The sequence below is a fragment of the Macrobrachium nipponense genome, chromosome 23 (assembly GCF_015104395.2).
Source record: "Macrobrachium nipponense isolate FS-2020 chromosome 23, ASM1510439v2, whole genome shotgun sequence".
In the NCBI taxonomy this organism is placed as follows: domain Eukaryota; kingdom Metazoa; phylum Arthropoda; class Malacostraca; order Decapoda; family Palaemonidae; genus Macrobrachium; species Macrobrachium nipponense.
The window spans coordinates 23,220,316-23,237,787 of NC_061090.1; the positions used below are offsets into that span (position 1 = coordinate 23,220,316).

Sequence of the window (17,472 nt, forward strand, 5' to 3'; positions counted from 1 at the left end):
TGGAACAGGTCTTCGACCTGGAATCGCCAGGGTTTTACAACCGCCTGTTCCTGGTGCCGAAACATTCGGGGGGGTGGCGACCCGTCCTCGATGTCAGCAGCCTAAATCTCTTCGTGATAAAGAAGAAATTCAAGATGGAGACGACTCAATCGGTGCTGTCAGCTTTGAGACCGGGGGATTGGATGGTCTCACTAGACCTCCAAGACGCGTATTTTCACGTCCCCATCCATCCCCAATCAAGGAAATACCTGCGATTTGTCCTGAAGGGGAAGGTATTCCAATTCAGGGCACTTTGCTTCGGTCTGACCACAGCGCCGATGGTTTTCACCATTTCTCATGAAGAACGTGGCAAGGCTGCTTCATTTGGAGAATATACGGATCTCTCTCTACCTAGACGACTGGGCTTATTCGAGCTTCATCGCGGGAACGGTGTCTGGAGGACCTGCACACGACCATGACGTTGGCAAAGTCCCTGGGGCTTCTGGTAAACCTCGAAAAGTCGCATTTGACTCCGTCTCAATCTTTAGTCTATCTTGGGGATTCAGATGGACTCAGTGGCTTTTCGGGCTTTTCCGTCCCCAGTGGGGCGACAACTTCAATGCTTGGAGAAAGTGGCGACCTTTCTGGGGAAGGAAACATGCTCGGTGAGGGAATGGATGAGTTTGCTGGGGACCATTTCCTCACTGGAGAAGTTTGTTTCTCTGGGAAGGCTCCACCTCAGACCTCTTCAATTCTTCCTAGCCAACAGTTGGAAGAACAAGCAAGATCTGGAGGCGATCTTGTGTTTAACGAGAGAGGTGAAGGATCACCTAAGTTGGTGGTCAGATCTCGGAAGCTCGCAGAAGGGCTCTCCCTCAAACTTCGGAACCCCGACCTAGTGTTGTTTTCCGACGCGTCGTCCACGGGTTGGGGAGCAACACTAGGAGGGAAAGAAGTGTCGGGCACCTGGAGAGGGGAACAGGTGTCCTGGCACATCAATCTGAAAGAGCTGTCAGCCTTTATATCTGGCTCTCAGTTTTTCCAGGAAGAAGTATCCGGCAAAGTCGTTCAGATCAATTCGGACAACACCACAGCGCTGGCATACCTAGAAATCAAGGGGGAACTCACTCGCCTTCTCTGTTTGCCATCGCAAAGGAACTCCTTTTGTGGGCAAAAGCGCAAGAAGTCACGATCTGACAGGTTCGTGTCCGGAGTACAGAATGTTCGGGCGGACCTTCTCAGTCGGCGAGGACAGCTGTTGCCGACAGAGTGGACCCTTTTTTTCACCAAGAGGTTTGCCAGTCGCTGTGGAACCTGTGGGGATGCCACAGGTGGATGTCTTCGCAACGTCCCCAGGACGAGAAGACTTCAAACTCTATTGCTCCCCAGTTCTGGACCCGGGAGCAGTCGCAGTAGACGCCCTACTTTGGAGTTGGTCGGGCCTAGACATATACGCTTTTCCCCCGCTCAAGATCCTCGGGGAAGTGATGAGGAAGTTTGCGGCATCGGAAGGAGCGAGGATGACACTCATTGCCCCCTTCTGGCCGGCAGCCGACTGGTTCACAGAGGTGATGTCCTTCATGGTAGACTTTCGAGGGGCTCTACCCTTAAGGGAAAGATCTACTCAGACAGCCCCACTTCGAGAGGTACCACAAAAACCTCCCCGCTCTGAGTCTGACTGCGTTCAGACTATCAAGAAGTTGCCAGAGCGAGGGGTTTTTCAAGACTGTGGCGAAGGCGATTGCCACCGCAAGGAGGCCCTCTCGATCGCTATGTACCAATCGAAGTGGGCTGTCTTCAGATCCTGGTGCAGGAAGAAGGGCATTTCCTCCACCACAACCTCTGTGAGCCAGATAGCTGACTTCCTTCTTCATCTGAGGGAAGAAGTGAAGTTAGCTGTTCCAACTATTAAAGGCTACAGGAGCGTGCTTTCTGTAGTCTTTAGACACAGAGGACTCGATTTGTCTAATAATAAGGACATTCATGATCTCATTAGATCGTTTTTTGTTCGAGACTAGGAAGGTAGTCCAGCCTAAAGTAAAACCCACGAGTGGAAACTTGGATGTGGTACTCAAATACTTGATGTCGAGTAACTTCGAACCGCTTCATTCAGTTTCTATCAGGAATCTGACGAAGAAAACGATCTTCCTAACCGCTCTGGCGACGGCGAAGAGGGTTGGCGAAATTCAGGCCATTAGCAAGCAGATTGGCTTTTCAGAAAGTAGTGCGGTGTGTTCTTTAAGTCCCATGTTCTTAGCAAAGAACGAGAATCCTTCCAACCCGTGGCCGAGGTCCTTTGAAATCAAAGGGTTGTCAGATATAGTTGGAAACGAACGTGAGAGATTCCTGTGTCCTGTCAGGGCTCTAAAGTTCTATCTGCAGAGAACTAAAGCTTGCAGAGGTTCATCGGACAATTTGTGGTGTTCAGTGAGGAAACCTGATCTTCCTATGTCGAAAAACGCACTGGCGTTCTTCATCAGGAATACGATTCAAGAAGCGCATAATAAGTGTAGTGACAGTGATTTAAAGCTTCTGAAAGTAAAAAGCTCACGAGATGAGAGCTATTGCTACTTCGGTAGCCTTTCACAAAAATATGGCTCTCAAAGATATTTTGAATGCCACATTTTGGAGAAGCAATTCGGTGTTCGCTTCACACTCCCTGCGGGAGGTGAAAGTGACATACGAAAATTGCTTCTCCCTCGGACCATACATTGCTGCAGACACTGTTTGGGGGCAGGAGGTAACACTCATCCTATCCTTTTAGGGATAGGGGGTTTTTAATTTGTGTTTATGGTTGTGGGGTGGGGACCGCCTGGGGCGGGTCTCCCTTCCATTAGTTTAGTTAAGTGGGATACCTTTGGTAAACTAAGCCAGGTGGTGGTATTTTTGTCTCGTTGCCCTCATTAGTATGGTCCATGGTCTAGTCACGTCGTGGTCTCGCCCCTGTTGACAGATCATCTGGAGTGCACCAGCTTCATAGGTCTCTACCTTGCTGGCAACTCTAGTAGCACAAGCAGACTTACGTGGCAGTAATCACGAAGCCAGCTATGCTAACAGGTAAGGAATCAAGATATCAATTATCTGCACATATGTGTTTCCTAAATCCTCTATTCTGTCTCTCCCACCACCAAAGGTGGGATTCAGCTATATATATATCTGACAGGTAAGTTGCATGAACAAAATGATATTGTAATGATACAATTAAGTTTGTTCATTACTTACTGGCAGATATATATAAATTAAGTTACCCGCCCACCTCCTCAGGAGACAGTGGAAATAAAAATTATGAATAGAAAATGGGAATGATTCCTGATACCCGCCTCCCAGCGGCGGGAATGGGTACTAACCACCTGACTCCCACTACGTGTGTCGTAAGTTTTAAATTCTGTCGGTGTCGGAAATTATCAGCTATATATATATCTGCCAGGTAAGTATGAACAAACTTAATTGTATCATTACAATATCATTTTTATTTTGACAGAACTTCCTGTGCTTTGTTGTTTACTTAAATATAAAGCTGTTAATTATATCAAGATACTGCAAACCTCTCTTCACTGAGCAGAGCACTTATGTACTAAGCTAAAATCTAAAACCTCTTAATTGTAGAGGTCACTTTTTGCTTTCTGTTTTCTGAACAAATTTTACTTTACTGCATCACCTCTTGAATATTTGTGTTCTTTGAATAGATAGGATATAACATTCATATTTATTTTCTTTGATAAATGCTTAAATAAATATGGGGAGGTACACAGTTATGCTGATTAACATCTTATGTTAATGTTCTCTAGCGTGCTAGCATCTGGAAGCTGATTTGAATATTTTTGGTGTTTATCGCAGCATTTTGGACTAAATTTTTTGTGTGATTATCTTAAAGTACATTTAGTTTTCGTGTATTTTTAAGTAGTTTACTGGACGTTAACTAGTGCCATAAATCTCCATCTGTGCATAAGGTAGACCTCAGTGAATATTCATGGTCATTATCCAGCTTCCCAAGTTACCATGTCTGCTCTAGCAAAATATTGCTAAAAAAGTTGTCTTTATAAAGTACCTGGATAAGAAACTTCTAGACAGTGGTAGGGATCCCCTTAAAAATTTGCTCCTAAGAGGTGGAAAGTGGAATAAAAGAAAAGAAGAAGAAAGTTTGACAGCTTATTAACAGCCTGTGAAAAAATAAAAGTTTAACAAGAATCACAAGTTATTATAGTAATATTTTTTCTTTGTGTACTTATTGCAAAGCTTTCTTTTCAATTGGGTAATTGCCATTCATGCTTATTGTGCTTTGCTGTTTTGTCTATTCATGCATGCTATATTTGCAATCAGAGTAAATACTTCATTTTGGTGTGCTTCCATTTTGCTTCATGCGTACATGATTTCTGTTAGCAGTGCACTGTGTTTTCATTCTATTGTGACTGTAGTTAGTTGTGTTTTTTCTAGACTAAATATCTTTTCATTTCCTGCAAGCAGAGGAGAATGCAAACAAACAGCCAAGGGTGGTTGGTTGTTCCAGTAAGTACTACTGGTCTATGCATTGTAGTTTGTTTTAGTACCCTGTACACCTTGGAAATTTCTTGTTGAAAGAAAAGCTTTTGTTTTTCTTTTTTAGTTTAACGCTAAATTTGTCATTTTTCAAGTCCAGTGTGAGATGCATGTCTTCTGGTGTTACATATACTGGTTTCATAACTAATGCCAGATTGATTGGCTTCTTATCCGTCTTTCTGTACATTTTGATATTTGTTTACTTAATTGTTTTTTTAATAATAGTGTGTCAAGATGAATGGAAATAAATTGTTGGCATGTGTGAGATCTAATGTCGTTTCTTGATTATTTTTTATTAGGATAGGGAAAATGTGTTTGCTTAATTTTATTTTTGTTGGGGGGTTATGAAGTTGTTATAGGAGAAGTTTAGTTTTTATTTTGAGAAATTGTGTCCATTTAATGTGCAAACCTTTTATTATACTTGTGCTATAATGACCTACTTAGAGAACATCACTAGATAGTTCACCTGGGTAGTGCTTGATAAGGTGATTTTATTATAGCTTGATAATTTTGAGAGACAATTTCTAAAATTTCCTTGTTGAAATGGAAGAAGATTTTTAGTTAACCTTTTGATATATGTTAACACGTGTTTCCATAGTTTAGTGTGTAGTATGTTTCCATACTGTGTTACACATTTTGTATAGAAATACATAATGTGATTACAGCTTTTTCAACTCCTTTTTAGTCTCTCAAATAGGATTTACGTAATAAACTTCCATCATTGTCCTTCCTTACTTGCTTGTCTTTATTAGATTTATCCTTTATTGCATCCATAGCCTTTGATTTATTTTAGAATTTGATAAGTTTCCAAGATTTAGCCAGTGTGTAGAACATTTCTAACAATAACCAGTAAGTGCCCTACTTAACGACCTAACTTCTTTTTCTTTCTTTTTTTCATCCTGTTGTAGGTATGACATAAAGTTGTTGTCCTCCTAACATCTAAGTGTTTTATACAGAAATATTCTGCTGGTAAATGTTGTGTGAATGGTATGATTATGTCTGCATTTTTTAAATTCCATATAAAATTTTGATTTGCAGGATGGTAGTACTGGCTCTCTCGACCCAAGTGAGCAGTTTGAAATGATAGCTTCAGCGCAGTCATTTGAAGCTGAGGTACGTTGATTAGATTTTTATTGTTATATTATTAGTTTTGTTTAAACCCCATTAAGTTCAAAATTCTTCTGGTTCTTAAATTTTCTCAGTAGTTTCTAAAGTGATACAAGGTGCAATTAAATGGTTAATAAATGATGTTTTTATTGTAGTGTCTTACCGAACAATTATAGAGCCAGTGATTTCCACGAGCGGCAGGATACTAAATTCAAATTTAGCGCGTCGGCGTCGCCAACACTGGTGGTGATGACGTCATCTCCCTCCACTCGCGGGAGAACCAGGTACAACTGCCCAGTGAATCCAATTCTTTTCCTGCCGGCGTCCGGTAAACATCGGTGGTCGGTGCGGTTGGATAACTTTGCTTCGCTTTTTTCTTGTGGATTTGATCTTCGGAATTGGTGAAGTACTCTTTTTTGGCGTTGTTGTTATTTTGCTTTTTATTTAGGCGTTGCCATGTCGGATTCTAGTCCGTCGGGAGTTAGGTTTTGCATCTCAGGATGTAAAAACTAGATCATCCAAGCTAGAGTATGCTTCTCACACTAAATGTGTTAAGTGTAGGGGACAGGTTTGTTCAGCAGATCGAACATGTAACAAGAGTAGTGATTGGACTGACTCTCAATGGAAGTTTTTTAGTTCATAACTCGGAGAAATTAGCTAAAGACAGAATTAGAAGAAAGCAGCGCTTAGGGAAAGTAGACTTAGCTCTGCTTCGTCTTGCGATGCATCTGTTCCTTCTGTTTCTCCTCAAATTGTTATGTCTCCTTTAACTACACCTCCTATTCCTCCTACTAATCCCACTTCTCCGGCTTCCCGTGTAGTTTCTTCCGACACCATTGCCAGTCTGGAATCGAGGTTAGATCAGAAATTTTCGGTACTAGCGAATACGGTTTTGCAACTTGGTAATTCAGTTAAGACGTTTTTGGAGAAAGCGGCCTCAGGTAAAGAGTGTAGTTGAGGCGGGTGCGTCTGTCTGTCCTGACACGGTCTCCTAGACAAAGGTCACTGTCCAGCTCCCCCGCACCGGGGAGAAGAAGACATACCGGAAGTCCAAGGGAGTCGATCGGGATTTGCCACAGACAGGCGCCTCTCTTGTTGAGCCTGTTGCGCCTCAACAGGGCTCGGTTAAGCGTTGGAAAGGTGTTGCGGTCAGACGCCTTTCAAATGATTCAAGCGATTCGTCTCCGGTCGCACGGCGCTCTTGGCGAGATTCGCCCGTTTCGCGTCCCTTAAAGAGGCGTTCAGGCGCCGATTCTTCGCCTCCTCCAGTCAAGCGGTATAAGGAGCCTGAGAGTAGGGTTGCGCCTCGGCCGTTAGCGGCTTGTTCGTCGCCTCAATCTGTCCCTTTTTCGGCTCCATCTACTAGTAGAGATTGTGGTTTTAGCGCTGTAGCTAGCAGTTCTAAGGGTGCTTCTTTAGGCGCTTTTTCGTCTGTTACGCCTGATGCGCCTGTTTCGCCTCGAATTTCGGCGGCTCCGAGCGAGGCGCAAGTAGTTTTCCGCCTCTGCTGAACATTTAGGCTCTTCCAAGCCTACGTTAACTGTTTTGATTCGTCTCTGGCGCCTTTGCGCAAGCAGTTAGAGATGTTAACCAACTGGATGAATGAGTCCAAGGGTGGTTCGAAACCTTCAGATCCGGTTGTAGTTCCGTCTACTTCGTTCCCGGCGGTATCGGAGAATGAAGAAGAAGTAGAGGAGGAGGATTCACATCACCTCTCGTGTTATTCACGTCTCCTTAGATTTCTTCTGGTATCTTATCTCCAAGATTATTTTGAGAAAGCGGCTCCGCGCTCCCCAACTTCGACTTTTTTTGATGAGAGGGAAAACTTCAGACCCTCTCCTCCCAAAACTTGTTCTATCTAAAGCGGTTAGACATTCGTTGAAAGAGACGGAGAAATGGATGTCTCTGAAAAGAGACTTAGGGGAAGGCTTTTCTTTTTGCTTACCCTCCCTCTAAGTTGCTTCGTAAGAGGTATAGGTTTTATGTAACTGGGGAAGCTCCTTCTCTGGAGTTTCTGCCTCCTCCCAGGGAGACTTCTCCAGTTTAATCGACTCCTCTAGAAGATCTGCTTTCGCCGCAGCGAAAGTTTTCTTTACAGCGCCTGAGTTGGACCACGTTGTAAAGAATCAATTTAAACTTTTGGAAGTCTTTAGCTTCCTTGATTGGACTATTGGCGCTTTAGCGGCCAAGATCGAAGACTGTCCTTCTCTTTCCCAGGAGTTAGCGGAGGATTGGATTGGTGTTCTGTCCTGTGCGGACAAATCCATTAGGGATGGATGTGATGAGTTAGCTTCGCTCATCGCCTTTGGTACCCTTAAGAAAAGGCAACTTTGGTGCTCCTTTGCTTCTAAAAGGGTTACGTCCCAACAGAAGTCTGCTCTCTTGTTTGCTCCTTTTGTGAAAGATAACCTCTTTCCAGACGATGTAGTGTTGTCAATTTCGTCTGCGCTAGATAAGAAATCTACTTCGGATTTACTGGCACAGTCTACTAAGAGACCTAAAGCTCCTGTGGAGACTGTTCCTTCGGTTTCTCCTCTGGCCCAAGCGCCTTTTCGAGGGAGAAAACCCAAGCGCTTCTTTCGGCCGAAATCGAATTTGCGACCTCAGTCTAAGGCCTCGCCAAGGTTAACAAACCGTCCAAATGAAAGCTCGGTTCTTCATGCACCAGTGGGAGCCAGGCTGGCTCTGTTTTGGGAGGAATGGGAAAACAGAGGAGCAGAAGCCTGGGTAGTGCAAGTACTCAAGTTCGGCTATCGTATTCCTCTCGTTTCACCTCCCTCGCTCTCACCTGTGCCAATTCCATTCCAGGCATACTCTCCGGGCTCAGACAAATTTCTGGCGCTAGCCGCAGAAGTGGAAGCGCTTGTTCTCAAAGAAGCGATAGAACAGATAGAAGGGGATTTTCCTCCAGGCTTTTACAATCGCCTTTTTTGTAGTTCCCAAGTCATCAGGGGGCTGGAGGCCGGTTTTGGATGTGAGCGCCCATGAAACTTGCATGTCCAGAAAACAAAATTTCATATGGAGACCACTCGGGTCGGTTTTCTGGAGTCCATCAGACAGGGGGATTGGATGGTCTCTCTGGACATGCAAGACGCTTATTTTCACATTCCGATACATCGCGAATCTCGGAAGTACCTGAGGTTCATGTTCGAAGGCAAGGTGTTTCAGTTTCGGGCGCTTTGCTTCGGACTAGCGACCGCTCCTCAAGTTTTCACCAGGGTTCTATCCCCGATAGGAAGCTGGCTACACATATTAGGAGTAAGAATCTCCCTCTATCTGGACGATTGGCTTCTCCGGTCGGAATCAGAGAGTCGGTGCATGAAGGACCTTGGAACAACTCTGGATCTTGCCAGAAAGTTAGGAATTCTGGTCAACAAACAGAAGTCCCAGTGGTTCCATCTCAGAGCATCCTTTATTTGGGGATGACTCTGAATGCTCAAGTTTTTCGGGCTTTTCTGTCCCCGAAGAGGGTTCAAGGCTGTCTGGAGACAGTTCAGGAGTTCTTGGACAAAAAGGTAAGTTTCTGCCAATCAGTGGATGAGGCTCCTGGGCAAATTGACGTCAGTGGAGAAATTTGTGACGTTGGGAAGACTGCACATGAGACCTCTGCAGTTTTTCCTGAGAGCCTCTTGGTGCAGGAAGGAAAACAACAACCAAGACATCGCCATTTTACCCTTTCCTGTCACAGATCAAATAAAAGAGGACCTAAGGTGGTGGCTCTCTCGAGCAAGGTTGGAAGAAGGGTTAGATTTACGACCCATCCTCCCGAACCTACAGTTCTTTTCCGACGCATCGGACACAGGTTGGGGAGCCCTACTGGGAAATCAACGGACTTCAGGAGCTTGGTCGGAGAAGGAGAAGAAGTTCCACATAAATGTAAGGAACTGTTAGCAATTTTCTTAGGGCTCAGACAGTTTCGGAGCTTAGTAGAAGGCCGAGTAGTGGCAGTGCATTCCGACAACTCCACGGCTCTCTCGTACGTGCGGAAACAGGGGGGGACTCAGTCTTTCTCTCTGTACGAAGTAGCCAAGGATCTCCTCCTGTGGTCAAACGAAGCGAAGGTTCAGCTAGTCCCGAGATTTGTTCCGGGAGAAGATGAACGTCCTGGCGGACGAGTTAAGTCGTCAACAGCAAGTGTTACCTCTGGAGTGGACTTTGGACAACAAGATTTGTCAGAAACTTTGGCGCCTTTGGGGGACGACCGTCAATAGACCTGTTCGCGACATCGAGGAACAACCGTCTTCCTCTCTTTTGTTCTCCAGTCCCAGATCCTCTAGCTTGGTCGGTGGACGCAATGCTGTTGGATTGGTCGGGTCTGGAAGCTTATGCATTCCCTCCGTTCGGTCTAATAATAGAGGTGCTGAACAAGTTCATGTCGCACAGCAATGTAACGCTAACGTTAATCGCTCCCTTTTGGCCCAGGAAAGAGTGGTTCCCGGACCTTCTCCAGTTGTTAGTAGACTTCCCAGACTTCTTCCTCCAGAGAAGTGGCTTCTCAAACAACCTCACTTCAAGAGGTTCCACCAAAACTTGTCCGCTCTAGCTCTGACAGGGTTCAGACTGTCCGGAATCTTGTCAGAGCGAAAGGATTTTCAAGAAGAGCTGCAGAAGCTATCGCTCGTTGTAGGAGAGAGTCTTCTAACAAACTCTATCAAGGGAAGTGGAGAATCTTCAGAGAGTGGTGTAGAAGTGCTAAAGTCTCTACTTCTGCGACCTCTTTAACAGAAATAGCAGATTTTCTTCTATTCTTAGGAACTCTAAGAAACTGGCTCCTTCGACGATCAGAGGATATAGAGCCATGCTCTCTTCGGTTTTTCGACATCGAGGTTTGGATATTTCCTCCAATTCAGATCTGTCGGACCTCATTAGGTCTTTCGAAACCACTAAGCTCCCGCAAGATACAGTGGCTTGGAACTTAGATGTGGTGCTTAAGTTCCTCATGGGGCCACCGTTTGAGCCTTTGAAGTCGGCTTCACTCAGGAACTTGACTAAGAAGGCACTCTTTCTTATTGCACTAGCTTCTGCTAAGCGTGTCAGCGAATTGCACGCTATAGACAAAAGAGTCGGTTTCTCTCAAGGCAATGCTGTATTTTCGGTATCTTTGACCTTTCTAGCCAAAAATGAGAATCCTTCTAATCCTTGGCCGAGGAGTTTTGTGGTAAGGAACTTATCTGATTTGGTTGGACATGAAGGAGGAAGAAAGGCTCTTATGTCCAGTCAGGGCTATTAAGCAGTATCTGTTTGCCACTAAGGGTATCAGAGGACAATCTTCTAAGCTCTGGACCTCGGTTCAAAATCCCTCTCGTCCTCTTTCTAAGAATGCTATATCGTTCTTTATTAGAGAGCTTATCAGGGAAGCTCACTCGCAGTCCGAGAACGACAATCTTTCCGTTCTGAGAGTTAAAGCTCAGAGGTTAGAGCAGTGGCAACTTCTTTAGCATTCAGAAAGAATTTATCTTTAGCTTCGATTCTTCAGAGCACGTTCTGGAGATCGAATTCGGTTTTTGCGAGTCATTATCTCAAAGAGATAGAAACGGTTTTCGAGGAAGAATTGTAAAACGTTAGGTCCGGTGGCGGTTTCTGGCATGGTGTTGGGAGAAACGGCACAGGGGTCGTCACCTCTATGCTAACTTTTCACCTTGAATAGGTTGTCGAGTTCAAGGGAAGCTGGGGGTACTGAGTACCTGGGATACTCACCAGTCTGTTAGGTCAGATTTTACAATGGTTGGGTATATATGTTTTTAAATCTGGTGTTGGTGACAAATGTTTTGTATGATTGAATTTCTGGTCTTAGCCCAGGGCAAGGGCAATCTTTGTTGTTACTATCCTCCGTCAGTCAGCCTTGACTCGCTTGAACTACGGAAGGATTCCACTCCTGTAGAGGCTAACTTTGGTCAAATTCCAATTCCTCTACAATAGTAAGAAGAGCACCGACCAGAGGCAGTAACAGTCTGCTGTAGCTCTCTTACAAGGTAAGGTACAACAGACACCTTGAGTGTTTACTGGTATTGCAATAAATGTAACCATTTAAAAATACTATGTGTCCACTGAATCCCACCTTCCCATAAATGTGTAATCAGCTCTATAATTGTTCGGTAAGACACTACAATAAAAATGAAATTTTCATTATTAAAATGAAGTTTTATTGTATACTTACCGAACAATTATGATTATACCCACCCTCCTCCCCTTAGGTGGACGGACGGGCAGAAAGAATTGGATTCACCTGGGCAGTTGTACCTGGTTCTCCCGCGAGTGGAGGGAGATGACGTCATCACCACCAGTGTTGGCGGACGCGACGCGCTAAATTTGAATTTAGTATCCTGCCGCTCGTGGAAATCACGGCTCTATAATTGTTCGGTAAGTATACAATAAAACTTCATTTTAATAATGAAAATTTCATTTTTATTGTTTTGGGCATGTATAAGTAATTTGACTTTATTTTTAAAATTAAAGTTGTGTTGGAAAGTAAAATGTTCTTTAAACTTAGCAGGTTGTGGAACCTGAGGTTCAGGCTACGCCAGAGCCTGACCCTGAACCTGTTGTGCAGAAGATGTGTTTGGATCCCACAGAAGTAGGAGAAAACAGTCAAGGCCTTCTTACTCAAGCTCTCCTTATAGGCGATTTAGAGTCGGCTGTTGATTTGTGTGTAAAGCGAAAGTTGTATCCTCATGCACTCAGCCTAGCTGCTCATGCTGGACCTGACTTATTTGCAAAAGTAAGGGTTATTTTACCTTGGATTTCATTCCATTTTGTCTCACATGATATTCCTATGGAATACTTAGTGGTGCAACAGTATCTCTTGCAAATATGGAGAATAATTTATAAAAGTGGTATCATCAAATGCTCTTTACATTGTAAGTATGTATTATTTTGTTTTTACTTCTTTAAATGATAATCAGATTTGGGATTCTTTCTTTTAAGCTTTTAATTCATTTTTCATTATTCCTTACTAATTTTTTTCATTGTCCGCAGACTCGAGACTTAGTTCTGAGTGGGATCGAGTGTAATGTAGCTCCCACAATCAGTGCAATAGTTCAAGGAGATTTGACAAGTATCGCAAGTAGTTGCAACATTGCACATTGGAAAGAGGCTCTGACTGCTCTTCTCACTTACTCAGATGATCAAACCTTCCCAGGCTTAGCAGGTAACTACCAATACTGTGTTTTAAAAGTAATTTTCAGGGCCATGTTTTTCTATACAGGTGATATGTTTCAAGTGTGAAATATCCAGGTTTTTATAGATGTGCTGAAGATTTTATTATTAAACTTGAAGGAAGTGGGATGTTATACAGATCAGTTCCTTGAAATTTAGCATGAGAGAGAGAGAGAGAGAGAGAGAGAGAGAGAGAGAGAGAGAGAGAGAGAGAGAGAGAGAGAGAGAGAGAGAGAGACTATTGATAAAGTACCATGCAAGTTATAAGAATAATTTTGTTTAGGTTCCATATGCTATAACAAGGTTCCTAAATTTTTTATAATTTTTTGCAAGATTTTCATTTATATTGGAAAAATTTTTCTGATTAATTTTTGCAAGATTGTCATTTATGTTGGACAGTTTGCGACTCAACATTCCTGGAGGTGATCTTTGGTTGTTTAAACCGGTTTCCAGCTGGCACGCTAAGATTTATCCTATTGTTAAGGTTGAAGCTTTGTTAAACCAGCCCGAGAAGAGTCTACTTGAGACACAGAGGTCTGGAAAAACTAAGCCCTATTAATAATAATAATGTCAGCTATGAAAAATTCAAATTTATTAAAAATTTGTCAATTCTGTTTAATATTCAGAGACTCTTGGAGAACGTTTAGAAGCAGAAGGGAATCCTGATTGTTTGCCATCAGCTGTAATATGTTATGTAATGGCTGGAAGTCTAGATAAGTTTGCTGCCTGTTGGTTGAAACTGCGACCCAGCACAAAACCAGCAGATTTGCAGGTACAGTACTTTGTTTTTCTAACCTTATGTGACTGAAAAAAAGATGCATTTAATTCATTTCTATGATAATGATATGGGCTTACAGAAAATAGTGACACTTGAACTCCAGCCTTTTGCTGTTTATTTTAGAGTGTGGTTATTAGATAGTGGAGATAGTTAAGTTACAAGTAATTTAAAATACACCACTACTTTATCATTTAAACTAGACAAAAGCACATTATTTTGAATGCTGTAGATTTGCTCACTTTTTACTTTCTGTACAAGTAAAGTTATATTCTGTGATTTTTTGCTATATTTTAAAGGTAAGAATCTCATTTTAATTAAATAAAACATATAAAAAATGATGTGTTGCCTTTGCTGATGTAATGATGCTTTACTTAATACGTTTTTCCACAATTGTCGAGGTACTACTTGTAATGTTTTGGAGGTGGTGTTTGATAAATATACCATGATTAAATTGAAGTTTTTTAACATTGTAGAGATCAGGGTATTTTAGTATATATTTTTTTAGAGCTCTAGTTTACTGGTGTGGAATTTTTTTTTCATGTCACAATTATTGTTTCATTTGAAGGACTTGGTGGAAGTGATCATGGTTCTGCAGCGGTCTCTGTCAGCTGCTGGTCAAACAGCTAATTTGAGCGAGGGTAACACTGTAAGCTCATTGTTATGTCAGTATGCCTCTCTCCTTGCTGCTCAGGGAACTCTTAACACGGCAGTCTCCTATTTGAACTCCGCAACACAGGTTAGTTTTAATTTTCAAGTAAGCAGTCCCCCAGTTGTTGGCGGCCTCAGTTATCAACGATCCGGTTTCATGGGGCTTGCCTAGTGCTGAAAATTCCAGATTTTCAGCTACTTTCGGCAACGAAATTCTCCGATTTCCGGGTATTGGCGCTGATAGCAGAGTATTGGCACTGATATATACCTAATAGAGGCGCCATTAACTGGTTATCAGCGCCAAAGTCCAGTTTTCGCTCTGATAAGCGCCAAAAATTGCTGATTTTTGGTTATCTGTAATTTTCACTTAATATCAAACCGTCGAAACTGAACCCCTGTCGATAACTGGGTATACCACCTTACCTGGAGTTATTATTTGTGAATTTCCTTAAATGTTTAGTGGTAGAATTCTTCAGTTGGGTACTATATCTGTAGAGTTGAAGTTTTTTCTTGCTGGGTTACTCAGTGTCATTACATAATCCATTCATTTTGTGTTTGTTGAAAGTTGGGAGAAATCCTAATGTTAAGACCTCAGGTTTGTTAGTTATGAAAAATACAAATTAGTTACAAATTTGGTATTTTTGGATACCACACTGTATTCTTATGACTTCTGTAATTATTGAGCCTTCGTTTAATTAAATCTAAATAAAGCTTTTAAAGGATGACACATCCCTCTTTGGAAACCTCTCCTTCAAGCTTGATTGCCTAGAATTTTGTTTCCTGTAAAAATAATGGTAAGTTTTGTATTTATGTAAATAATTATCTATTCATATATTTTTTTGCAGGGTGAAATGGTTGAACTTCGTGAACGTCTTTACAGAGCTCTTGGATATGCTACTGGTGCTGCACAGCAACAGCAACATGCTCGTAAACCTAGTACTTCATCACTGAGTGCTAGGCGATCATCAACTCCCTATCAGCAACAGCAGGTAAGGCTGGCTAGTCCAGTTCATACTACCTTGTATAGTGTTGATTTTTTTATGCAGGAAAATTATTTTAAAAAGTAGCTTGTAATTTTGGTATACTTCAAGTGAAAAGCACTGTTTGGTGCTCTTGGTAAGATGTCTGCTGTACCACATAATCAGTGCTCTCTAGTTGTTACCGGGGAATTGAGAACCCTTGGGCATTTTTGTAAACCAACTTAGGCTGGACATTTATAATTTGGTTCAGAATTCCAAATGTAACCTTTTAAGGGTGTTTGAGTACAGCATGGTTGCTTGAAATGTTCAGTAGCCTGTTGGGTAATTTAATCTTAATTGATATTTCCTGGTTGTACATGTATTGCAATGCATCTTGCTTATTTGTTCTTCCTTGTGACTTGAAGCGTGAAGGTTGGGGTACCACCAGTCCCATGTATGGTGGTCCACCTTTGGCACCCCAGTATGAGACATATCATCCACCACCAGTGCAGGTATACTGTATTTGATTTGCTAGCTTTTTATTAGAAGTGTCCTATTGCTTTCCATTATTGATTATGATATTTTTTGAGTTTTATAGATTAGCAAATACATTAAACCTCTTTGGTTAGTTTTTGTAAGTGTAGGGAACATCAACTTTCATTGGATTTGTTTTGAAAATAGAGGAGGTCCCAATAGATCAAGGCTTTATTTATTAACTGAGGGGTAACTTCTGTTGAGTCGACTAATGATAAAAATAATTTTGATGTTAGCTACCCTTGATCCTTCAATATAGAATACCCTTAAATGTACAGTTAGATATATTAGCTGTTTTGTTAGTTTTCATTAATTTTGGGCAGAGAAAAAGAAAAATGCATGCTATTTTCTTTTCAGTTTATTTTTGATGAACAATTTTAGCTCAAATGACATGTTTTGTTCTAGGTATTGTTTGGCAGTATGTGATGATTATTAGTATTTGATTCCAAAAGAGGGGACTGAAACTTGAGCTTGTTGACTCCAGCTTATCTCACTTTCTTGGTATCTGAATTTAAAGGAATGTTATATTCTTAAACTTAATTGTACATATCCATGTTGGCATTTACCCTGAAACATTTTTCTTTACACTTGGGTGTAATTCTGTATCTGTAATGTCATTGTATACCACTTATTTTAAAAGATAAAAGAAGTCAACATTTACAGCTTAATTATAAAGTTCTTAGTACATAGCAAATGGGAGATTAGACCATGATAGTAAAAAAGTCAGTTGGACTTTTTGCTGCCTTATTTTATCTGGTTAATGCATCTGTCCATTATTGGGTTAAACAAGTATTAAACCTCAGAATTTTAAGGTCTGCTTACATGCTGATTAACACATACACTCAGGATATTTGATGCTCGCTATTTACATTCAATTTACCAATCTCTTGTAAACATTCTATCCATTAATCTGTGTCCATGTATACATTTCTCAATACGTATGTTGATCATTTCTTGTATGAATAATAATTCCTTTTGTATATGAAAGTAGTTATTAGTCCAGGTAATCTGAACTTGAAAGAGCATTGAAAATAAGTAGTGTTCATGAGTAAAACATGAAATACGTAATTGCTTAGGTGTTAATATTTTATATACGTACTACTAATACGTACTATTGTGATTTTATCTAGCGACTTGTCATGTATGCTTAGTCTATGAATAATGCTAGGAATATAATCCTTGAAATTAAACATGTTTTGGCATAGACTTCAGATCATGAAAGCAATAGAAATGAAATTTGAGTAAAATTTCTTCCATTTTTGTACCTAGAAGTGGAATAAATTAGGTAAATGGAGTCTACAAACTCAAAATATTAGGGCCTCATATAGTGAACAAAAATTGCATGACTCCGGTTGGCATGTGTGGAACAGTTATGTTTGTGTCAGTTGTGCATTCTGTTGAATTTATTGCACCCCTTTTTAAGACTTTGTTAAAGTACATACAGTGTTTTATATTCACATACCACAGTAAGGGATATTTTTACACAGAGTTGAAATTGCTAGTTATTACAGTAGTTATGCCTAGGAAATTTGATTAGGCTACTGCTCAGAGAAGTATAAATCTACTGGTTCGCTGATTTCACTTTGAAAAACATGAAATTCCGAAACAAACTAAGAAAGATAAATGAAAAACAAATAAACTATCAACATAATCTACTGCTTTGTTTTTTGTATCGTCTAACTGAATTAGTTTATTAAGTATTCAGAGCCATTTGGATTAAAAAATGAGGTTAGATTAAAGATGTATTAGTCTAGTTGCCCTATTTGTTATTGCAAA

The 17,472-nt window shown here is 41.3% G+C and overlaps 1 protein-coding gene across 1 annotated transcript in view; it reads left to right on the forward strand.

Annotated features, from left to right (window-relative positions):
- The window catches only part of LOC135197283 (protein transport protein Sec31A-like), a 178,742-nt gene that overhangs the window by 90,148 nt on the left and 71,122 nt on the right, over window positions 1-17,472 (forward strand). Inside the window, 9 exon segments of the mRNA XM_064224415.1 lie at window positions 4,444-4,485; window positions 5,554-5,628; window positions 12,113-12,340; window positions 12,598-12,769; window positions 13,404-13,549; window positions 14,121-14,291; window positions 15,049-15,192; window positions 15,588-15,674; window positions 16,102-16,114. Of these exon segments, the coding sequence (XP_064080485.1) occupies window positions 4,444-4,485; window positions 5,554-5,628; window positions 12,113-12,340; window positions 12,598-12,769; window positions 13,404-13,549; window positions 14,121-14,291; window positions 15,049-15,192; window positions 15,588-15,674; window positions 16,102-16,114 (1,078 nt within the window).